The sequence below is a fragment of the Salvelinus alpinus genome, chromosome 27 (genome assembly GCF_045679555.1).
Source record: "Salvelinus alpinus chromosome 27, SLU_Salpinus.1, whole genome shotgun sequence".
Lineage (NCBI taxonomy): Eukaryota > Metazoa > Chordata > Actinopteri > Salmoniformes > Salmonidae > Salvelinus > Salvelinus alpinus.
The window spans coordinates 24,996,092-25,020,777 of record NC_092112.1 but is presented as its reverse complement, the minus strand read 5'-3'; the positions used below and the strand labels follow the sequence as shown (position 1 = coordinate 25,020,777).

At 43.6% G+C, this 24,686-nt stretch overlaps 2 protein-coding genes across 5 annotated transcripts in view; both read left to right on the top strand.

Annotated features, from left to right (window-relative positions):
* LOC139556228 (mitogen-activated protein kinase kinase kinase 5-like) overlaps window positions 1-13,257 on the top strand; it is a 58,825-nt gene extending 45,568 nt beyond the window's left edge. Inside the window, exons 20-30 of the mRNA XM_071369883.1 lie at window positions 6,571-6,748; window positions 6,907-6,927; window positions 7,155-7,332; window positions 7,708-7,876; window positions 8,110-8,301; window positions 9,161-9,266; window positions 9,562-9,805; window positions 10,135-10,247; window positions 10,456-10,568; window positions 10,874-10,950; window positions 11,069-13,257. Coding sequence (XP_071225984.1) covers window positions 6,571-6,748; window positions 6,907-6,927; window positions 7,155-7,332; window positions 7,708-7,876; window positions 8,110-8,301; window positions 9,161-9,266; window positions 9,562-9,805; window positions 10,135-10,247; window positions 10,456-10,568; window positions 10,874-10,950; window positions 11,069-11,129 — 1,452 coding nt within the window. The 3' untranslated portion in view covers window positions 11,130-13,257. The remainder of the gene's footprint in view (window positions 1-6,570; window positions 6,749-6,906; window positions 6,928-7,154; window positions 7,333-7,707; window positions 7,877-8,109; window positions 8,302-9,160; window positions 9,267-9,561; window positions 9,806-10,134; window positions 10,248-10,455; window positions 10,569-10,873; window positions 10,951-11,068) is intronic.
* Window positions 13,258-13,410: 153 nt separating this feature from the next.
* Window positions 13,411-24,478, top strand: LOC139556229 (low-density lipoprotein receptor-related protein 11-like). 4 transcript variants are annotated; one of them, XM_071369885.1, is made up of 8 exons: window positions 13,411-14,290; window positions 14,562-14,719; window positions 17,206-17,347; window positions 21,561-21,806; window positions 22,440-22,610; window positions 22,748-22,807; window positions 22,886-23,023; window positions 23,413-24,478. In XM_071369885.1, the coding sequence occupies exons 1-8, from the start codon at window positions 13,675-13,677 to the stop codon at window positions 23,565-23,567; spliced, it is 1,686 nt and encodes a 561-aa protein (XP_071225986.1). In that variant the 5' UTR covers window positions 13,411-13,674; the 3' UTR covers window positions 23,568-24,478. The 4 variants fall into 4 exon arrangements, with proteins under 4 accessions (XP_071225986.1, XP_071225985.1, XP_071225988.1 ...); XM_071369884.1 differs by having other exon boundaries at window positions 22,437-22,610; XM_071369887.1 differs by lacking the exon at window positions 22,748-22,807 and having other exon boundaries at window positions 13,412-14,290.
* The last annotated feature ends 208 nt before the right edge of the window (window positions 24,479-24,686 follow it).

Genomic DNA, 24,686 nt, shown 5'->3' with positions numbered 1-24,686 from the left:
CTTGCTGATGGAAGGAGGTTTTCACTCAAAATCTCACGATACATGGCCCCATTCATTCTTTCCTTTACACGGATCAGTCGTCCTGGTCCCTTTGCAGAAAAACAGCCCCAAAGCATGGTGTTTCCACCCCCATGCTTCACAGTAGGTATGGTGTTCTTTGGATACAGCTCAGCATTCTTTGTCCTCCAAACACGACGAGTTGAGTTTTTACCAAAAAGTTATATTTTGGTTTCATCTGACCATATGACATTTTCCCAATCTTCTTCTGGATCATCCAAATTCTCTCTAGCAAACTTCAGACGGGCCTGGACATGTACTGGCTTAAGCAGGGGGACACGTCTGGCACTGCAGGATTTGAGTCCCTGGCGGCGTAGTGTGTTACTGATGGTAGGCTTTGTTACTTTGGTCCCAGCTCTCTGCAGGTCATTCACTAGGTCCCCCCGTGTGGTTCTGGGATTTTTGCTCACCGTTCTTGTGATCATTTTGACCCCACGGGGTGAGATCTTGCGTGGAGCCCCAGATCGAGGGAGATTATCAGTGGTCTTGTATGTCTTCCATTTCCTAATAATTGCTCCCACAGTTGATTTCTTCAAACCAAGCTGCTTACCTATTGCAGATTCAGTCTTCCCAGCCTGGTGCAGGTCTACAATTTTGTTTCTGGTGTCCTTTGACAGCTCTTTGGTCTTGGCCATAGTGGAGTTTGGAGTGTGACTGTTTGAGGTTGTGGACAGGTGTCTTTTATACTGATAACAAGTTCAAACAGGTGTCATTAATGCAGGTAACGAGTGGAGGACAGAGGAGCCTCTTAAAGAAGAAGTTACAGGTCTGTGAGAGCCAGAAATCTTGCTTGTTTGTAGGTGACCAAATACTTATTTTCCACCATAATTTGCAAATAAATTCATTAAAAATCCTACAATGTGATTTTCTGGATTTTTTTTCTCATTTTGTCTGTCATAGTTGAAGTGTACCTATGATGAAAATTACAGGCCTCTCTCATCTTTTTAAGTGGGAGAACTTGCACAATTGGTGGCTGACTGAATACTTTTTTGCCCCACTGTGTGTATATATATATATACACACAGTATATACAGTTGAAGTCTGAAGTTTACATACACTTAGGTTGGAGTCATTAAAACATGTTTTTCAACCACTCCACAAATTTCTTGTTAATTAAACTATAGTTTTGGCAAATCGGTTAGGACATCTACTTTGTGCATGACACAAGTAATTTTTCCAACAATTGTTTACAGACAGATTATTTCACTTATAATTCACTGTATCACAATTCCAGTGGGTCAGAAGTTCACATACACTAAGTTGACTGTGCCTTTAAACAGCTTGGAAAATTCCAGAAAATTATGTCATGGCTATAGAAGCTTCTGATAGGCTAATTGACATAATTTGAGTCAATTGGAGGTGTACCTGTGGATGTACTTCAAGGCCTACCTTCAAACGCAGTGCCTCTTTGCTTGACGTCATGGGAAAATCAAAAGAAATCCTCAAGTCTGGTCCACAGGTCCACAAGTCTGGTCCATCCTTTGGAGCAATTTCCAAACGCCTGAAGGTACCACGTTCATCTGTACAAACAATAGTATGCAAGTATAAACACCATGGGACCACGCAGCCGTCATACCGCTCAGGAAGGAGACGCGTTCTGTCTCCTAGAGATGAACGTACTTTGGTGCGAAAGTGCAAATCAATCCCAGAACAACAGCAAAGGATCTTGTGAAGATGCTGGAGGAAACAGGTACAAAAGTATCTATATCCACAGTAAAACGAGTCCTATATCGACATAACCTGAAAGGCCTCTCAGCAAGGAAGAAGCCACTGCTCCAACACCGCCATAAAAAAGCCAGACTGCGGTTTGCAACTGCACATGGGGACAAAGATCGTACTTTTTGGAAAAATGTCCTCTGGTCTGATGAAACAAAAATAGAACTGTTTGGCCATAATGACCATCGTTATGTTTGGAGGGAAAAGGGGGAGGCCTGTAAGCCGAAGAACTCCATCCCAACCGTGAAGCACGGGGTGGCAGCATCATGTTGTGGGGGTGCTTTGCTGCAGGAGGGACTGGTGCACTTCACAAAATAGATGGCATCGTGAGGAAGGAAAATTATGTAGATATATTGAAGCAACATCTCAAGACATCAGTCAGGAAGTTAAAGCTTGGTCGCAAATGGGCCTTCCAAATGGACAATGACCCCAAGCATACTGCCTAAGTTGTGGCAAAATGGCTTAAGGACAACAAAGTCAAGGTATTGGAGTGGCCATCACAAAGCCCTGACCTAAAATCCTAGAGAAAATGTGTGGGCAGAACTGAAAAAGCGTGTGCGAACAAGGAAGCCTACAAACCTGACTCAGTTACACCAGCTTTGTCAGAAGGAATGGGCCAAAATTCACCCAACTTATTGTGGGAAGCTTGTGGAAGGCTACCCGAAACATTTGACGCAAGTTAAACAATTTAAAGGCAACACTACCAAATACTAATTGAGTGTATGTAAACTTCTGACCCACTGGGAATGTGATGAAAGAAATAAAAGCTGAAATAAATCATTCTCTCAACTATTATTCTGACATTTCAGATTCTTAAAATAAAGTGGGGATCCTAACTGACTTAAGACAGGGAATTTTTACTACGATTAAATGTCAGGAATTGTAAAAAAACTGAGTTGAAATGTATTTGGCTAAGGTGTATGTAAACGTCTGACTTCAACTGTATATACACAGTATATATATAGCCAGGCAATTAGGCCTGGCTTGCAGTCAGCGTTCCAATTCATCCTAAAGGTGTTCGATGGGGTTTCTTCCACACTGACCTCGACAAACCATTTCTGTATGGACCTCGTTTGTGCACGGTGGCGTTGTCATGCTGAAACAGGAATGACATTCTAGATGATTCGGTGCTTCCCCAGACTGTTGCTACAAAGTTGGAAGCACAGAATCATCTAGAATGTCATTGTATGCTGTAGGGTTAAGATTTCCCTTCACTGGAACTAAGGGGCCTAGCCCAATCCATGAAAAACAGCCCCAGACCATTATTCCTCCTTCACCAAACTTTACAGTTGGCACTCTGTATTGGAGCAGGTAGCGATCTCCTGGCATCCGCCAAATCCAGATTCACCCGTCGGGACTGCCAGATGGTGAATCATGATTCATTGTGCTTTTCTTTCATAAACAAGGACATTTCTAAGTGACCCCAAACTTTTGAACGGTAGTGTTCATAGGGCAGCATTCTCTAAGATGCAGGGTAAAGTACCAGGTGGTAGCTGACTAGTAACAGTGACTAAGGTTCAGGGCAGGGTGATGATGGCCTGGAGATGAACAATGTTTTTCAGTCTCTCCGTCCCAGTTTTGATGCACCTGTACTGTCTCCGCCTTCTAGATGGTTGCGGGGTGAGCGGGCCGTGGCTCGGGTGACTGAGGTCATTGATGATCTTCTTGGCCTTCCTGTGACACCAGTTGCTGTAGATGTCCTGGAGGGCAGGCAGTGTGCCCCCGGTGAGCGTTAAGCTGTCTGCATCACCCTCTGGAGAGCCCTGCGGTTGTGGATGATGCAATTGCCGTACCAGGCGGTGATACAGCCCGACACAATGTTCTCTAAGGTGCATCTGTAGAACTTTGTGAGTGTCTTAGGGACCAAGCCAAATTTCTTCAGCCTCCTTCGATTGAAGAGGCGCTGTTGCGCTTTCTTCACCACACTGTCTGTGTGAAGGGACCATTTCAGGTCGTCAGTGATGTGCATGCCGAGGAACTTGGTGGCCCTGTGGATGGGGTGTGCTCTCTCTGCTGTCTCCTGAAGTCCACGATCAGCTCCTTCATTTTGTTGATGTTGAGGGAGAGGTTATTTTCCTGGCACCACTCTGCCAGGGCTCTCACCTCCTCCCTGTAGGCTGTCTTGTCGTTGTTGGTAATCAGGCCTACCACCGTTGTGTCGTCAGCCATCTTGATGATTGAGTTTGAGAATGCATGGCCACGCAGTTCTGGGTGAATAGGGAGTACAGGAGGGGGCTGAGCACACACCCCCATGTTGAGGATCAGAGTGGCGGAGGTGTTGTTGCCTAACTTCACCACCTGTGGTTGGCCCGTCAGGAAGTCCAGGACCCAGTTGCACAGGGCGGGGTTTAGACCCAGGGCCCCAAGCTTAATGATTAGCTTGGATAGCACTATGGTGTTGAAGTCTGAGCTGTAGTCGATTAACAGCATTCTTACATAGGTATTCCTCTTGTCCAAGTGGGATAGGGCAGTGTGATGGTGATTGCGTCGTCCTTGGATCTGTTGGGGCGGTATGCAAAGTGTAGTGGGCCTAAGGTGTTGGATAAATTGGAGGTGACATGATCCTTAACTACCCTCTCAAAACACTTCATGATGACAGAAATGAGTGCTACGGGGCGATAGTCATTTAGTTCAGTTACCTTCACTTTCTTGGGTACAGGAACAATGGTGGACATCTTGAAGCAAGTGGGGACAACAGACTGGGATAGGGAGAGATTGAATATGTCCTTAGACATTCCAGCCAGCTGGTCTGCACCAGCTCTGAGGACCCGGCTTGGAATGCCATCTGGGCCGGCAGCCTTGCGAGGGTTAACACACTTAAATGTCTTACTCACATTGGCCACAGAGAACGAGAGCTCACAGTCCTCGTGAACAGCAGTGGCCCATGTCTCCAGCTCAGTGTTTTCCTCGAAGCGGGCGAAGAAGGTGTTCGCAACTTGGCTGGCTTTCCCTTTATAATCCTTGATTATCTGGAATCCCTGCCACATACATCTGTGTCTGAGCCATTGAATTGCGACTCCATGTACTGTCATTTTGCCTCATTGATTGCCTTACGGAGGTCAGAGCTGGTCTGTTTGTACTCGTCCATGTTTCCAGTCACCTTGCCGTTGTTAAATGCAGCGGTTCCCAATTTCATGCTGCCATCTATCCACAGTTTTTGGTTTGGAAAAGTTCTAATCGTCACAGTGGGAACAACATCCTTTATGCATTTCTTGATGAACTCAGTCACCTAGTCAGTGTACACGTCAATACTATTATCGGAGGGGACCCGGTACATTTCCCATTCCGTGGAATCAAAACAATATTGAAGCATAGATTCCGATTGGTCAGACCAACATTGAACAGTCCTTACCACGGGTACTTCCTGTTTAAGGGAGGGAGGGCCTTTTAGCCATCCTGGAAGGGAGAGTAGCAATGATCCAGAGTGTTTGATGTGCAAGTAGCACAGAAGTGTTGATCAAATTTCGGTAGCGTTTTCCTCAGATTTCCTTTATTAAAGTCCCCAGCTACAATAAATGCGGCCTCAGGATATGCGGTTTCCAGTTTGGAAACAAAGTCCAGTGTAGTTCATTGAGAGCCGTCGCAATGTCGGCTTAGGGGGGAATATACACAGCAGTGATCATGACAGATGGCTGTCCTTACACGCCTCCAGGCACATTCCTCCATGGTTGAATCACCAGGACAGTACTATCCCAAACATAGCATGCTGTCAGCACTGTGTTTGTAAGGGAAAAAAGCTCAACTTTTTGTGGTTATTAGCTAAAAAAATAAGTGTGATTGGATTACATACTCATCCAACTGTGAGATTAGACCTAGTACCTGGATATAGAGTGTGTAATACAGTCTATCCTTTGTGTTGTTTTAAGTCTCTGTTCCGCTGATGAGCCCTCCTCAAGCTTTTTCCACTTGTATAAATCTGAAGTGGAAATGTTAAGTGTTTCCCTCATCAGCAATATTACATAGACTGGACATATGTAGTCCATTAAACACTAGAGCTAGTGATTCAACTGGGTGGTCTGCGGAGTGTGATGGAGATCATGTTGAATGCAGGACAGAATGACAGAAATGTCCATGAATTACAGTAGTAAATTGCTGTGGATTTTGCAGTGCTTTTAAACCACTGTTTTGTAGCAGGTTGTATAGATCTCTAATGCAACACATGTAGCCATCTTTTAGAAGACTTTCAGCAGCTATTCTGTCTGTCTCATCCTGTGTGATTTAAAGTGCAGATTCATCACTGGTCAATGCTTTTACTATGCAATGGCTTGTTGTACAGATGAGAACGCATTTGGCAACAATCCTCACATAAACTTTTCTGTACCACTTTGGAAGGTCTCGACTGGGAGGGGCATTACATTCCTAATCTCAAGCCTACATTCCGGAAGCAATGTTTGGAATTTGTAGTGCCTATCATCAGACGAGCTTCTTGCCTGGAGTTGCTGCATTTTGTCCTTCACTGTCAACTTGACCTCCTGTACTATGATGGCATGAGCTCACCTGCATAGTGTTACTGTGCCACAGAGCTATGGGTTTACAAGAGATCAGTTTACCCACTAACTAATGTCACCTCAATCAAGCCAACTCTCCTCAGACTGACTGCCTTCTCTGAGGTCCCCTTTGTACTGTATGCTCTTAGCTTTAGCATGACTTGGCTAGGTGATTTGGCTAGGTCACTTGACTTGTTGTTTTGACTTGACTACAGGTTAGGCCCTTGTTTCTAACATGGCTGGGTTTCATCTTGGCTGCAGGTTAGGCCCTTGGATCTAGCATTACTGTGCTGTTTTATCTTGGCTACAGGTTGGCATGTTCAAGATCCATCCTGAGATCCCAGATTCCATGTCAATGGAGGCCAAGGCCTTTATCCTACGCTGCTTTGAACCCGACCCCGACCAGAGGGCCACCGCCCTGCACCTGCTCACTGATGAGTTTCTCACCGTCACCAGCCGCAAGAAGAGGGGCAAGAGCGGCTTTACAGGTAGCTAGGACCGGTTAATCAGTGAAGTAGCTAGTATAATATAGATATATCTGAGTAGAAAGACAATTGCTATTAGATACTTTATGTTTTAGATAATTTTTTGTTGTTTCTGCACAATTCATATCATGGAATAAAAAAATCTCTGTTTTTCTCCTCAGCTCTGACACCAGGAGGTTCAGGTGAGATAATTTGAGCGCCTTTCTGTGCTGCTTCCTCTTTAGAGTACACTGAGTCTGAGCCTAACGACATTAGGCTAAACCAATTGTCATGTTGACTACCCTACTCTGAGATGATTCATTCACAGAAGTAGTACTGTGATGTAAAAGAACCAGAAAGCTCTGGTTTTCTTTGTGTAACAGTGGTGTAACTGTGCCCTCCTGCCTATACCTGTCTCTGTGCCCTCAAGAGTACCTGCGCAGCATCTCTCTGCCAGTGCCTGTGGTGGTGGAAGACACCAGCAGCAGCAGCGAGTACGGCTCCGTCTCCCCTGAGAACGACCTCAACACCAACCCCTTCAGCTTCAAGCCCAGCACCAAGTGTTACAGTGATCGGGACGTCAAAGTAACCCGCTCCCTGTTCCTCAGGTAACACAACATACAGTCAGCACCATATGTATTTGTGAAGCTAACATTTTCACTCCAGCATTTTGTGTTTGAGATCATAAAAACACACTAACACTGCACCTCTGCCATCTCAATTCATCTGACAAAAAGCAATGCAAAAATCTGGAGGAAAGAGATAAACACTGACTCTGTACATTATCTGGAAATAATGGACAATGTAGGTATCATCTACGGAGTACATTAGTTCCAGATAATGTACAGAGCGGAGTCATTTATCCCATTTATACCACGATGCCAAAGAATGTCATGTAATATTTGGAACTTTGTTGTTCTCCTGTATAAATATTATTTTTTAAAACCTGAGGTCTCTTTAATCTAACCTGTGTTCCCCACCAGTATCCCAGTGGAGAACTTTGAGGACCACAGTGCTCCTCCGTCTCCTGATGAGAAGGACTCTGGCTTCTTCATGCTGAGGAAGGACAGCGAGAGGAGGGCCACTCTGCACTGCATCCTCACTGAGGACAGAGACAAGGTGGTGTCCAACCTCATGGAGGCTCTCAAACAGGTCAGTAAGCATCTAGTCTAGTAGTGGACAGGGTGAGGGGTAGCCTGGGCCCAGTTCTGTTTTTTTCCCTGGTATGTCACGCGGCATGACAATGACCATAGGAGTTGGCAAGACAGCACAAACAGATCTGGGACCATGCTAGATGAGGGGCTTTCTCAGGGTAAAACAAACCCCTTATCTTCACCCTCCTCTCATCACCCCTCTCTCCATCCTTCTCTCCCCTGTCTGTGCAGGGTTCTGAGACATCGGACACTAAGTTGAGACATCAGCATATCTCCACCCTGGTGGTCAGTCTGGGGGACTTTGTGCGCATGGCGGACAGGAAGATCATAGCCAACACCCTCTCCCAGCTCAAACTGGAGCTAGACTTTGACAGCACGGCCATTAGCCAACTACAAGTGGTGCTATTTGGGTTCCAGGATGCAGTAAGTGCCCTTTCTTCACCTATTAGTAGGTCTCTCTATAAGCATTACATGGCCTATGATAATTAAAATATCCCATTGTCTATTTGTCCACTGTGAATGGGTTGGAATTTAAATTGTCCTTGTATAGACCAAAGGCTCTGGAGACATTTAGGTATGATTCAAGGAGGTTTCGTAAACTGTTCACAGCTGAATTATGTCACCATGCTGCCATTGTTTAAACAAACAGTTCAGACAATTGACTGTGAAACACTTTTGACCTTTAAGAAAGGGTAATAGAAGGGAAATGTGTCAGCTTAAAGCACATAAAGAGGTTGATTCTGTCCTCTGCCTCACAAATACAATTATGCAAATGAAATGACACTAGCCTGTAGCTAATGTAGCCTGTGGGAGGCAGAGGTTGTAGCTGCCTCAGTCAATACTGAGCTCTAATTCCCCCTAGTGGATACATATGAAACCAGCTCTGGTCTATAGGGTACATTGTCTGTGAAAGACTACTATCAATTCCACAATACAAACTTGTTTTTCACACTTGGATTTTCCAGAATGCATGGCTTTTTATAAATGGCTGTCTCTCTTTTTTTCTGAGAAATGCTGTTTCCATAGACTCATTATATAGGGGGATATCTCAGACATCTGCAACCACCACACGCAATGTAAAGAGACACCCGCTGGAGTCAAGCCTGTTTTCCTTTCCATGAATGTGTGGATACTGGTAGATGTGGATGCATACATGTCCGTAGTACATGTGTAGCTGTTTATTAATGGTGTGTGTGTGTCTGTCTGTCTCTGTCTCTGTCTCTGTCTCTGTCTCTGTGTCTGTGTCTGTGTCTGTCTGTCTGACTGACCAATGCGTCGCCAGGTAAACAAAGTACTACGAAACCACAACATCAAGCCCCACTGGATGTTCGCCCTGGACAATATCATCCGTAAAGCGGTGCAGACTGCCATCACCATCCTGGTGCCAGGTAATAGCTGTGCCTCCAGCCGCAGACTTTTAAATGACATTTTATGCACCCTAGGGCCCAGGACACTGATTGCCAGCTAAACATAAGAGTATGACTTTGAACAGAGCCCCAATCTAATCATAACATAGATGTGTAACCTTGGATACAGAAATGCACTAGATACTATGTATATGGGGCATTTAACAAGAATATGTGTCTACCAGTCAGATGTCATTATAACAATTGCATTTAAAGATTATTGGAGTTATAGAGTGATCTTTATTGCTGTAAAGATGTATCACGTGTCCTTGCCCAGAGCTAATGCCCCACTTCAGCCTGGCGTCGGAGGATGACCTGGCCGACCAGGATAACGTTGACGATGACGTGGAGCCTGAGGATAACTCCGCCCATCAGTGCAGAGCCCCCCCCAACACTGCCCATGACAACACGGTCGCCACCTCCGGTGTGAGCACGCTCAGTTCCACCGTCTCACACAGATCCCATAATGCCCAGTGCTCCGTCACCATGGAACTAGGCAGGATGAAGCTGGAAACCAACAAGTGGGTCATCGTGCTGTCGTAACAATGATAATGACTGTCAGACACAAAACCAGAGATTTATTCCAACAAGTCATGAACAACCTTTGCTACTAACTCCACATCTGTGACCAATCAGTAGTAGATATTGCCTGTAGCTTTACATTGTTTCCTCACTAATGTAAATGATGTTATGTAGAAGGGCCCCAACACAGGGGCCTAAACGCCTAAACACAAATATGTTTATTTTCATCATGGCGCCTGCAGTAGCTGTGTTTAGTAGTATTGTGTTTCCTCATTGAATGACCCTGTGTCTCCCCCTCCCCTCCTCTCTCCCTGCTGTGTCGCCCCAGGCTGATGGAGCAGTTGCTGGCGAGGGAGAGAGAGTACCAGGCTGTCCTCCAGCATGTCCTGGATGAGAGGGAACAGGAGATCAAACTACTGAGGATCCGCTCAGAACCCATCGGTGAGCACATCCCAACATACACTAGTACACACCTTTATCTGAGAGCACAAGAGCATTAAAAAGACTGGTTTTTAAATGCCTAATGGAAATATTTGTACAACACAAACATCAGGAAACAGACAATGCATATGATTTGATATGTTTACTATGATTGGTTATATGGTGAATATATGGTAGATGTTAATAGTTGTACTTATGTGTGTGACAGATATGCCTACATCATCTGTGAGCCAGAAGAGCCGGTCCACTGTGAGCCATGGGGACCCAGAGCTGATCAAGTGGCTGAGACTCCATGGGGCTGACGATGACTCCATGGACAGGGTAGGTCCTGAGGAAGCCCCGCCCCCGGCCACGTCTGTTTTAAATGGGTACATTATGTGAACAAACTCACGTCCATGTGATCCTATCCCCCTATACTAAAGTAAACAGAGTGCATTGTTGTAAAGCTGTTAAAACTAATGGCCTGGGTGTACGTGGAGGCTATTCATTGATTGTTAGTATGCTTTATGCATACTGTATGTGTAAAACCTTTATAACAGATACACAGTTGAGCACCATCTATTGGCCGAGCTTAATCTCTTTCAGGTACCAATGATTTTACCCATGATCCATCTTCCATTTTGTAGATTTTGACCGAGGATTACACTTTAGATGACTTTCTCCAGTATGTGATGAGAGACGACCTGAAGAGTTTGGGATTAAGGTATACAACATACAGTATTCTCTCCTACACTGTCAAATACCCAGCCATGTCAAATACCTGATTGAAATACTGTAATATCTCAAGTCCGTCTTCATCTTTCTCTTGTTTTCCTCCTCAGAGGCGGGATGCTGTGTAAGCTATGGAAGGCCATTACAGACTACAGACAGAAACCAGTGTGAGGAGCCCTCGTGTGGAGTTAGTTTCCTCCACAGTACAGGACCTTTACCACAAGCACAACAACAACAACTCAGTATTCTCCTCAACACTCACCACTGCACTTTAATCTCAGTATTTATCAGACCAAGACTCAGTCCTGATGGGGGACAGTTCCAGTGTAGTTTATCATGTATTGAGTATTGACACATGAGTTGTTTTTTGGAAATTACTATTTTCAAATGGGGTTAAGTGCCACTGGTTTTATAATATTCAACAGTTATGACACCTGCGTCAAGATTTACAGGGCAAACAGTGAAACATATCTGAGAATTTAACCTTTAAATGTTATTTGGTTGTAGAATTATCTCCTTACTATCATGTGTTTACTATCATGAGATTGACCATTTTCTAAAACAAGCCTGAGAGACAAAATACAACGTTAACTGATGTGTTTGAGCCACTGTACATTATCTTGATAAACAGCATTGTTATTGCTAGTGGCTTCGTATCACTATTTTATTTAAATGTGTTTTATGGATATGCCCTGCTCTCATTGCCATCACTGCATGCCTGCCCTTTTGTACTTGTTTGTTTAACTGGCATTGAAGGCTTTGAAACATCATAACTCTTGACTTCATTTGTTCAAGTAATTTTTTTACGTCATTTACATATGTTAGGTATATTTTGTGTTATTTTTGGGGTAAATTATGTAAATATATAGCACATTTTATTGACAGTAAATTACTATTTTCAGTGACACAATTTACAAATGGCTAGATGTCCTATCAAATATGTAAAGCAAATTTGTGTTGGGGGGTTCACAGCAAAGCTGGTGCTGTTATAAGCCTTCTCACTTAAACCCTCATATCTGCCGCCCAGTTTGACCTAGAGACTTTAAACTTTGTAAGTAGGCGTCTTTCCTCATGCTGAACAAATCTGCCTCAAGGACCCATAAGGTGCGTCAGGATAGATTTTCCTCCATCCTTGAAACTTATTCACATGAACCATAGGACCAAATTACACCAAAATTAATTTTTGTTGAAATGTGTCCGTTTTGTTTCATATTCATGATAGATTGATGACATTATTTGTGCAAAAACATATTATTGTGTAAACAAAAATGTGTCTTGAAAACTTAACTGTGAAATAAAGGGTGAACTGAAATAATGCTTCGGGACTATTATGGCCCTTACATTTCTACAACTGAACACAAATAATGTGTCATGGTTTTAAAATGTTAACAGGTCTAGTAGCCAAATAATATTAAATACATATTCAGTTCTTCTTAATCCTGCAGATATATCTCTATCATAGGGAGATGCATAAAACCAAAGCTGACTGAATGTGAAACATCATCCGTGACATCAATGCTAAGGGATTGGTAAAAAGATGGCTGAGTTATTGATAAATCAGGAAATCTGATTTTACGTGTCCATTTAAACAACTGTAGATCCACTCCACAGTGGCCTATCAACTTGAAACTTGTCATCACTATCATGGACATCCCTAACATGAACCACACTGGATTTGGTATTGATATTTCAAAAAACAAGGAAACTATTAACAACTCATTCTTTGCATATGTAATGCTAATGCTCAAAATCATCTTCCCCTCATGAACCATATGTCAGATTAACTCCAGATGTTGTATTTAGACTCATGGTTGCACATAAAGGATAGATAGTTCCTACGTCACAGAGTGCTTGCTTTGTTACCCAACCGATCTTGTCCTTTTTGTCATCCTGTGAACCCTATCCATTGCTGCTCGCAGCCATATTTTATAGATTTTATTGATACTGGCAATGGAACAAAATGATGATGTAGGAGGACCCAATTAATATTTTACTCTGTAAAATGTGTGGAGTTTTATTTAGCCTGCTTTCATTTGTAGCCTATATATTATTTTAAAAAATAAAAATGCTTTAAATCAAATGTATATGTTTGAATGAAAATCATAACTGAAAACCCATTTTCATATTGTTATACCACCAACCTGTTCTTTTTTTATTTAAAATATTTCTGTCAGAAATACACGTTTTGTACGAAGGTTTCCGTTTGTTTCATATTCATGATAGATGTATTACTTTATTTGTGCAATATCATATTGTTGTGTAACACAATGTGAAATAAAGTGTCAGCTGAAATAATGAACTGAATACAAATAATGTGCTATGATTTCAAAATATTCACAGGTCTAATAGCCAAATAATATTGAGTAAATATAATTTTTATTACTCTTGCAGACATATCTCTATCATAGGAAGTTGCATAAAACCAAAACTGACAGGTGTGCAGAGATTGAACACCGTGACGTCAATTCTTTCTTTTGGCCTCCAATCGCTGTGGATGTCCTGCGCTACAGATGTTGTGCGCTCCCTGCGCAGTGTTATCACGATACCGACAAAAGGCCTTTAGCACCGCATTTTTTTTTTAAGAAGCAAAGGTGCTCACCTAAGACTCGAGATTATTGGATAGGAAACAATATGATGCTTTTTTTTTGTTGCGTTATATGTTTCTTGTGTTGAAATAAGGGCCTCTCCTCATCCGTCGGGAAAATAGCTGAGAGGGATGCCATTTAACTGTGTAAACATAATGGCTTTGGCTCAGCATCATCGCCTCATTACGTGTATGCTGCTGTTCTGTATAGGGACTAGCATTCAAACCCGGTTCTCTCAAACAGACTTGAAATCTAAAATATCTGGGGTGGAGGAGCTCTTAGAGGAATTCCGCAAGCAGCTCCAACAGGACCAGACGTATACCAGGGAGGAGGAAGAGGTGGTTGACGTCTGTCTGTCTGATTTCAACGCCGTAGAGGAGCACATAATCCGAGCGACTGCCTCCATTGAGCAGGGAGCCATCTTCCTCTCGGCTCCTGACCGGGTGTACAGTTGGAAAGACTGTCTCCATGCCTGCTGTGCAGGCCCTCACTGCACGGTGGCGGTGGTCCAGGAGGACCTGAGACAATCGGACGACAGCCTCAGCTGCTATTTGTTCAGCTGCACCTATAGAAATAAAAACGTTTGTTCATTCGCAGCACAGGCAGGGTTTAGCACCTACAGTCGGGCTCACAATACAACAGGACACCTCATCTCCTCCAGTGGCAATGAAGATGTGAACAAATTGGTCAATTTGATTAGGAGACCTGAGGAAAACCCTAGAGTTGATGATGACACTCAAATGCCAGGTGAGGTTCTGTCTGCTGTTAATTATATTGAATATAAATCACAGGTTTTCAATAAGATACAATATACATGCAAGTGTATTGCTTATGACAAAACATTCATAATACATAACTGGTTGCTGGTAATTCTGTTCTCACAACCACTAGCAATTATCAGACTGGTGTTTGGCTTGGGTTAATAATTAGCTATTGCCCCCTGCTTCTAAAATTAGATTTAATCTGAGTGAGTCCAGGTGTGTTTGACAAGGTTAGTTCTGACTGGGCATGTTTTCAGACATGGACGAGCCGCCCCGCAGTGATGCCGGCCAGGATGTAGTTATCCAGCTGCCCACTGACTGTGCGGTACTGGACGGCCGGGACAGTGTGGACGACCATGGGGTCACCCGCTATGAATGGGCCCTGGTGAAGGGTGACCCAGCCATCAACATGAAGGTAAACACTAACACTGAAGAGTGCACTGAAAACAATGAAGCAGGTGTCATTGGTTAAAAATGTGGGGCAGGTAGCCTAGCAATTTAAAGAGGCTATCCAGCAGCCGGAGCGTGGCCCGGGTCTGCCCGAAAAAATTGGTGGCAAGTGAGCTGGCAACTGGGGGGTTGCTGGTATCAAATCCTAGATGCAATTGCCTGCCGGTGTGCCCTTGAGCAAGGCACTTAACCCCCCACAACAGCAGCTCCACGGGCACCCAGTGTCGCAACCTCCACTCTAACCGGTATGCCGGTATGTATGTGTGTCCTGTCTGAAGATGGATGACGAGGAGGAGACCTGGCTGACGATTATGGCACATTTTGTGAGCATGGAGATGCCAGAGATAGCCAGACTAGTAAATTGGGCTAACAAACAGAAGTTAGGTTTTGTAGAAATGCCATCAGTGCATGTTCTGCAAACAATACAGTGGATGAAGGCGCGGCATGAGCGTGGTGAACAGATAGACGTGATTATGGATAGCGAGGAAGAAGGAGAAGAGCTGAGTGGAGGGAAGATGTGTGTTGAGGAAGAATGGTGCCAAGTACTACAAACCGTACTCTGCTGTCTCTGATGCCTCCGTAATTGAACCTGACGAAATGAGTATGAATATCTGCTGTGGCAGGTGTGGTGAAGACCTCCGAGTCCGGGACTCGTCTCGATGGTCATGCAAAGGATGATTCTGGCCCAGTAGGAGCGAGATTTTGTGGGAAAGTTGATCCCTGCCTTTTGGCTGACCCATATGTAGTCTCAGACTGGGTCGAAAATAAATAGGCTACTGTTAAATCGGTGAAGGTAGCTTGAAGTAGACTTGTGATGATGTTCTGTGTTTCTTCCGCCTAGAGGGAGCGGGCGCTTCGTGTCACACGCCTCGTGACAAGACCTGTGACTTGCTTTGCTCTCCGGAGCAGGGCGCCTTTGAACGGAGTGGTTACTGGGGTGGCGTTAAGTGTTTAGGTGGAGTTACTAAAATGTGTCTGTGTCTGTGATGCCCGCCGTTTGGTGTGACGCAGACCCGGTGGCGAGCGTGGTGAAACTGAGAAGACACTGTCTGTCCTTTTGAGTTTTGAAGCAGAGCCTTTACCTGAGAAAGTCGTGTTAGTATATGTCAGTTATCCATTGATAGCATTTATGCCGAACCCACTAAAGTATTTCAGATGCCAAGCTTATGGTCATGTTGCAGTAGTGTGTAGGAGGGAGATTCCGAGATGTGAGAAGTATGCAATGGGAGGGCATGGAACAAAGGAATATGTAGTAACTTTGGAAAAAACAGTGTGTGCCAATGTTGCTGGGGATCAGAAATGCCTGATGCGAGAGAGACAAGTTGAGGTTGCCAGCGTCAGAATAGAACAAAAGGTGTCGTATACTGAGGCAGTGAAGAGAGTAGAGGATGATGGGCCAAGGGTGAGTAGTAGGCCTAGGCCAATACAGAGTGGTATGGCTTCTTAGCATTCATTGCCATGGTTATCAACTGTACTGCAGAAATGGAACGTAAATCACAGAGAATAGATGATGTGGTGGCAGCTGCAAAGACTTGGGTGTACAAGTTTTTACTGCAGAAGTTACAAGGTGTGTTGAACGAAAGTAGTGGAATGGGGTGGTTTTTGTTTGTTTGTTTTTTTACTAAATAGTGATATATAGGTGTAGGGTTTGTTGGTGCAATTTCTTCCCTTCCTTTTTATTTTTGTATCACAAAATGTAACGGGATCGACCACACACTCCCGCTCAGTAGATGGCGACATGTACAAACAAATGTGCCAAAGCCATGATACCAAAGAAGAAAAAGAAGAAGTACGTGTACTTCTGAGGGCTTGGGATAAAGCAGAAGTCACATTTCGGTTGGACCTTGTGTACAATTGACCAATAAAGTGATCTTCATCTTAAAAGACGGGAAAACATAGTTTAGAAGAAAAACGTTCTCCTCAGAGTTGTAATCTTGAACGTCATAATGTTGCACTGTAGGTAGCTCTGACATGGTAGGTCTGAGAATCACGGCTGTCTCTTTGTTATAAAGTGGGCCATACACTTGAGGTATAGAGTATGGATGCTGTGTGCAATAGAAAACCGGTGTAGGCTAGGCTATAAAACAGGTCTAATTTAGAGCACACACAGTTAGCAACTAACCTGATGTGTTTAGTTAGTCATGTGTAGTTAGTCAACATAGATGTTTGCATGGTGCAGCCAGAGATCCATAATACACTGCTGCATATATGCAGATAAGAGGTTATTATATCCCAACCTGACCCAGGGACAAGAGCCATATTGTGGGCTGAGAAGTGATGTGAGTTTTTAGTTATTGTGGAAAACTCGTAATAAACATGACTCTCTTAACAAACTTGGCTCTGATAAATGCTTTGTGTCATTATGACATGGTGTCCATGAAACCAGCCCATTGTTTCCAGTAGACTGTGTCTTTGCTTTCTGTCTAAAATGTTATCCCTTTACCTCTGTAGGTGACCCAGCCAGGGTTACTGAAAATCAGTAGTCTACAGGAGGGTTCCTTCACCTTCCAGATGACTGTCACAGACACCGTGGGACAGAAGAGCTCAGACAATGTCACTGTGACAGTGCTGGCTCCAGAACACCAAGCTGAAGGTGACAAACACTTCAATCTTCTCTCTCACTGAAAGTTATTACCAGCCAGATGTGCCTCCTCATGTTCATCTATCATTCATTAGTGGATCTCGCCTCATTTCTGGCTAACATCAATAGCAATGTTTTGTTGTTGTGGTAAAATTGATTTGTGCTTTTCTGTGATCCTGTTGCCTGTAATGAGTACAAATGCATTACAGACAATGAACTTAGCACTGCAATTAAATCCTTGCCCCCATGGATTGAATCCATTGGATAATGAAAGCGAGCCTGCTATTTAGTGCTCAAACGAATTGAGCTGTGCTCCCCTAGTCAAATGTCTGGCTGCCTGATATGGCCATTCATATGAGCAGGCAGGGAATAATTGTAATCTATTCAGTGCATTGAGGGGCCATGAATGAGATAAGGAACTCATTCTGGCGTTCAACTTACTCATGAAAGTTGTAATAGTAGAATGCACAAGGTGCAATTTCGAACTTGGGTAGTGCATCATCAGTTTTCTTCTTGTCACGTCAGTCATTGCAGACCTTAGAGACCTATTTAAACTTGTCAGAAATGTCCATATCAACTAGCCCATGTCAGCTAACGTTTTTCAGCTAGGTTTTTTAGCCCATTTTTTTGTCATGTTTGAGTCACTGAAATATCACATGAACACACACAAGACATGACAAAATGTGTAGAATTGCAGGAAATGAGCTTTAAAACTTGCCTGGAGCTGTAGATCACTGTCACACGGCCTATATAAGATGTGTCTAAACCTATAAGCCATGAATATCCTCAAAGACAGATATTACAGTAACGTAATGGGTACAATGTACTATTGTTATCCATTTTTTTCTGTGTTATCCCGAATTCCAACAAACATAAGATGGGTGACCTATTGAATACACAGAACAGCACTTTAACAAAGCAACCATAGGAAGGCTTTCAAGTATACCTGGGGACTGTCATACCATGACGGGAAGCAGAATTGTCCAGACCGCTCGGACGAGGATTTCTGCCAGAGCTGTGAGTCACTCAGTCTGTCTTCCTCACACTGATAGCCACAGGGAGGCAGGAGCTACTGGAAGTGGTTGACTTCGGGAAGGTTAACCCTGGGAATTGGCCTATATGGATAGGGCTAAATTGAAATGTTTCTTACAGAATAAATATGAAAAGCATATGCATAACCATGGTAGCAATTGAAAGGGAACAGTTTGGAGATAATGGTGAAAATTATTAGACCAAAGGTGAGGACACAACAGTTCACATGACACAAGTGTGCATTTTACATTTACTGTACTTTTTTCCCACATTTGTTGATAATGAAATCTTCTGGATACATTCAGTAAGATGATAAGACCTCTCCTGGAAAATGTGGGGTAGGTGCAACATAAGAACAAAAAATGACAAGGGTTTGAGTGAGAGGACAAACTGGTGTCTCCAAGTGACCACACCTCTCCACAGTGTGCACAGTTCCTAAGCAATTTCAATGCATTTTATGACTCAAAGAAGAGTTTTCAACTATAAGGTACTTTTTTTGAGCTCTCCTAGCTGTGCAGTTGAGGAACTAGAGCAAGCACACTTGTAGTTGTTTTGTTTGGAACACAACCCTGCATCCTCTATCACATGATTGTTTACGTAATTCCCAAAAACGTTCCATTATAAATTGTCATCTGGGTCAGGTGGGCATGATTTTAAAGCTTGTTCTGTTGCCAACATGACTAGCTAAGTTATAAAATACGATCATACAGTGTTAGGCTTTCACAGGGCAATTCAGAGAAACAGATCATCATTTTGGTGCACATAGAAAGGACTCATGAGTGCATTCAGGTGTGTGCGCTGTGGCAAATCGTCTTCACAATAAACAAACAGGCTCATTCTGTTCAGAACAACCCAGTATGACGACATGTCATCTTGTAACTGTACATTAAACATAGTGATCATAAACGTTGACACTGTATATGACATGACTTTTATGATTTGGTGATGTGAAGAGCATATTTGGATTCAAGGATGTCTGGCTTGCTTGTATGACATCAAAGCGGTATTTATTATAATCCTCAACATCTCATCTTTCAAAATACATAGAGTCATCTTAATTTACAGCATTTCCCTCAGACCAAAAAAAAGTTGCCCTAATAACGGGAGGGATGGGGATAACTTGTCGCGAGCGGTGTTCAAGTTCAGAACATCTGTTACTCAAAACCCACACAGCAATTGTCAGTAAAAACCCATGTTACCGTACAGCCACTGCGTTCCAATTTAAGCGCTTATTAGTGCCCAAATCTGCCATTTTCAACCCATATACAGTGGGGAGAACAAGTATTTGATACACTGACAATTTTGCAGGTTTTCCTACTTACAAAGCATGTAGAGGTCTGTAATTTTTATCATAGGTACACTTCAACTGTGAGAGAAGGAATCTAAAACAAAAATCCAGAAAATCACATTGTATGATTTTTAATTAATTAATTTGCATTTTATTGCATGACATAAGTATTTGATACATCAGAAAAGCAGAACTGAATATTTGGTACAGAAACCTTAGTTTGCAATTACAGAGATCATACGTTTCCTGTAGTTCTTGACCAGGTTTGCACACACTGCAGCAGGGATTTTGGCCCACTCCTCCATACAGACCTTCTCCAGATCCTTCAGGTTTCGGGGCTGTCGCTGGGCAATACGGACTTTCGGCTCCCTCCAAAGATTTTCTATTGGGTTCAGGTCTGGAGACTGGCTAGGCCACTCCAGGACCTTGAGATGCTTCTTACGGAGCCACTCCTTAGTTGCCCTGGCTGTGTGTTTCGGGTCGTTGTCATGCTGGAAGACCCAGCCACGACCCATCTTCAATGCTCTTACTGAGGGAAGGAGGTTGTTGGTCAAGATCTCGCGATACATGGCCCCGTCCATCCTCCCTTCAATACGGTGCAGTCGTCCTGTCCCCTTTGCAGAAAAGCATCCCCAAAGAATGATGTTTCCACCTCCATGCTTCACGGTTGGGATGGTGTTCTTGGGGTTGTACTCATCCTTCTATTCCTCCAAACACGGCGAGTGGAGTTTAGAGCAAAAAGCTCTATTTTTGTCTCATCAGACCACATGACCTTCTCCCATTCCTCCTCTGGATCATCCAGATGGTCATTGGCAAACTTCAGACGGGCCTGGACATGCGCTGGCTTGAGCAGGGGGACCTTGCGTGCGCTGCAGGATTTTAATCCATGACGGCGTAGTGTGTTACTAATGGTTTTCTTTGAGACTGTGGTCCCAGCTCTCTTCAGGTCATTGACCAGGTCCTGCCGTGTAGTTCTGGGCTGATCCCTCACATTCCTCATGATCATTGATGCCCCACGAGGTGAGATCTTGCATGGAGCCCCAGACCGAGGGTGATTGACCGTCATCTTGAACTTCTTCCATTTTCTAATAATTGTGCCAACAGTTGTTGCCTTCTCACCAAGCTGCTTGGCTATTGTCCTGTAGCCCATCCCAGCCTTGTACAGGTCTACAATTTATCCCTGATGTCCTTACACAGCTCTCTGGTCTTGGCCATTGTGGAGAGGTTGGAGTCTGTTTGATTGAGTGTGTGGACAGGTGTCTTTTATACAGGTAACGAGTTCAAACAGGTGCAGTTAATACAGGTAATGAGTGGAGAACAGGAGGGCTTCTTAAAGAAAAACTAACAGGTCTGTGAGAGCCGGAATTCTTACTGGTTGGTAGGTGATCAAATACTTATGTCATGCAATAAAATGCAAATTAATTACTTAAAAATCATACAATGTGATTTTCTGGATTTTTGTTTTAGATTCCGTCTCTCACAGTTGAAGTGTACCTATGATAAAAATGACAGACCTCTACATGCTTTGTAAGTAGGAAAACCTGCAAAATCGGCAGTGTATCAAATACTTGTTCTCCCCACTGTATATGGATACCAGTGTAAAGGGCTACATAAATGAAACGTTGATCATATTGTAATATAATAATACAAATAATAATAAAATAGAGGGCTGTAGGTTTCCTGTGTGGACTTGCGTGTACTAGGTTGGATTGTAGTTTTAGACTTGATCGTACTACGATGGAGTGTAGTTTGAGACTTAAGTGTACTAGGATGGATTTGTATGGATGCTGTGCAGTCTGGAATATCAGAGCAAGGAGGGCTGCAGTAAATTAATGATGAGCAGGTGAATGTGTGTTAATACTGGGTCTGAGAGCCCAAGATGACCCTACCCTGTCCTCTCTACAGTTGATGGGACCAGGAAGTCAGTGACCCACCCTGCAGGTCTACCCAGCCCACACAGGCCTGGGGCCCAGCCAGAGGAGACTGAGGACCACTCCATGGCCCAGGGTGGACCCAGGAAGACCATGGAGGAGGCCAGACCAACTCCACCACAAGCCCCACAGACTCCACAGTCTGGTGACTGGAGAAAGGCAGTGCCCCGAGTCCTACCACAGCCAAGTCACAGTGAACAGGAGAGCCCTGTCCGTCAAGGTACTCTCATTGTGTAGCTATTATCTAGCTAGCTATTGTGTAGTTACTACCTAGCTAGCTATAACCCAGTAGGCAATTTCATGCACATCAAAACACCATATATAGATTTAAACACAAACCTGTAATGGTTAACATCAACTACAGCTGTGAAGGAATTAAATCCATTTGGCATGTCTGCACATCATTCTGGTTGGCCAGTTTTGTCTGTGCTAGCGGAGAGCGGAAGGCCTTTGTGTGATAGTAAGTGCAGAGAGATGCAGATTCTCCCCTGCAGGCAGCCATTGAGCCTCCCCCCACCACCAAACACACAAAGCTGATCTGGAAACTTTGGAGCAAGGCAGAATGCAGGCCACAGGGACACTGTGAGACATGAAGGGCTGGGACAGGAGTGAGCCTGACAGGGGTCCTTCATTCCCATGTACCCCCTGAGCGCTGGAGCAAAGCACTCCTCTGTCCTCTGCTATCTGATCCCTGGGTTAGGCTAGCCTGAGACAGACGAGGCAAGGTACTTCCCATGTTACTTTGTCACAGACTTTTCAGAGACCACCTGACCAAATCTCTCCCTCCCTCTTGCTCTCTCTATGTTCCACCAGACCAAATCTCTCCCTCTCTCTGTTCTCTCTGTCCCAGCAGAGCCCTGTGCAGCGCCCCCTGCTGTGGGGCCATGTAAAGGCATCTTCCCACGCTGGTTCTATGACCCTGTGGCTGAAGAGTGCAAGCACTTCATCTACGGAGGCTGCAAGGGCAACCATAACAACTTCCTGCAGGTGGCAGACTGCGTCAATGAATGTATAAAAAAAACAGGTGAGATTTTGCTAGTAGAGTACATTTTTTAAGAATTATCTGGATTCTGATGTGCATCATCATTACATATTGTATGAGGTGTAATAAAATGTAGGAATAGGATAATGCAAACGAATAATGGAAACAAAATTATTCAGGTCCCGCTAACAAACAAATGACATTGGCACCTCCCCCCACCACCAAACACACAGCGACAGGTACATTTAATTATCTTGTGATAATTACTCCTGAACATGATCATTCATGAGCTTAATACAATCTCTCACCTGTTTCAGTCTTACCCAGTACATTTCCTGCAGAGGCTCCTAAAGTGACCATGAAGTGGCCAGAGATCAAACCACTACCAGAGCGTGACATGTTCCCAATATCCAAACCACATTCAGTAATGGGAGGACACCCAGGGCCTGAGTCAGGTCTGTTCAGCACCTGCTGCTTATCTGTTGATCTTTATTACAAAGGCTGTTTTGAATTCAAATAACATTTTACCTACACACTGAAGAAGGCTGTAAAACCGAAATGTCTGTATGCTATCCCTGATGCAGTGAAAATAATTAAAACATTGAATAATGAAGGAACTTTTATGCAACATCTTCTTGAGTCCGAACCCATTACATCCCTTTGTTTGTCTGAATTGGCGGGTTTTACGCACCAGCCAAGCTCTGGGAGAGCGCCATGGTTCTCTTCTGATCTGTTCTTCATCCTTATCAATGTATTATAACTCTGTAATATTATACATGCAGAAATACAGATAGTATTTGACAGTGCCTGTGACTTGCCTTTCTCTCTCTCTTCTCCCATGCAGGTGCTATACTGCCATTGGCTCTAGGCCTGATCATCACAGCTTTGCTGCTGCTCATGATTGGCTGTCGCCTGCGGTTGGTCCGGCACAAGCTGAAGAAGGCCCGCCCCCTCACCACTGAGGAGTCTGATTACCTCATCAACGGCATGTACCTGTAGCAGCACAGACAGGGATGAATGCTCCACAGAACTAGAATGAGAGGTTCCAAGTCCCTTCAATTCATTCTATTTATATGGGAAGCACCCTCCGCACAGAATCCCCTCAGGCAGAAACCCCAACACTGTCAGTCAACTGTTGATCAGGTGGAGTCTTCATGATTACCGAACAAACTTTCTACATCACGATTGTGTACAACTTCTTCAGGTGTACTCGATTTAGATAACTCGACGTGCGAGGTAGGCGGAGATCCCTCTTTGGAATGGTCCCATTGGAATAGTCCCAAAAGTGCAAACTCTACCCACACAGCACTCCAGGGTCACAGGTGAGCTAAATCAAACAGCTTTTAACAGGAAATAAATGTTTTTGCCACTTTTGTACACTCACTTGGTGTACAAACTGATGCTTGTCTGCACTTAGGTTTGGAAAGAGATGCTTTCCTTTTTCTTTCATGATTTCTCTTTCACCCTCAAAGATATGTTATTTTAATATTACAACGAAATGTCAACGTCATGGATGTATATTTTCGTGGAGATATATAGTACTTTATCCATTATGTAATACTTCTGCCACTGAGTGGCACTGTTGTGCTATTTGTGCCATGATGCTGTATATCTATTAGGCTTGGCCTAGAATTAAATTTTTTACCAGACTACTTTGAAATATGGGGATAGCAAGATATGTCATTTATTGTCAATTCCAAAATTACAATCATTACTGAAAATTATTATTGTTATAACACCAAGTAATTCCAGGAAAGCCCATATCAAGCCATAAAGCATTCTAGATGTGTCTGATATGGTATGTTGCTTTTCTTTATCATCTATGTAGTTTCAATGTTGATGTGTAGATGTACTTCAAAAGTCTGTATGCATACAGTTTGTGTGAGATAGTAAAGTTAACTCTTGATCAATATGTCTTTTGTGATTCTGTGCCAAAGTGTTAGGAGTATTTTAAATTGGTAAGAGATGCAATCTGAATATACAGTGTGGATTCTTCCATCTCTGTTCAGCTATTATATTCCACCTTTTGCCACTCCTGTCATTTGCCAAAGTGGAATGTTAGCTAAAAAGTCTGGTACCCAGACTAAATTCTTCCTGCTCTACCACAGATTTTTAGAG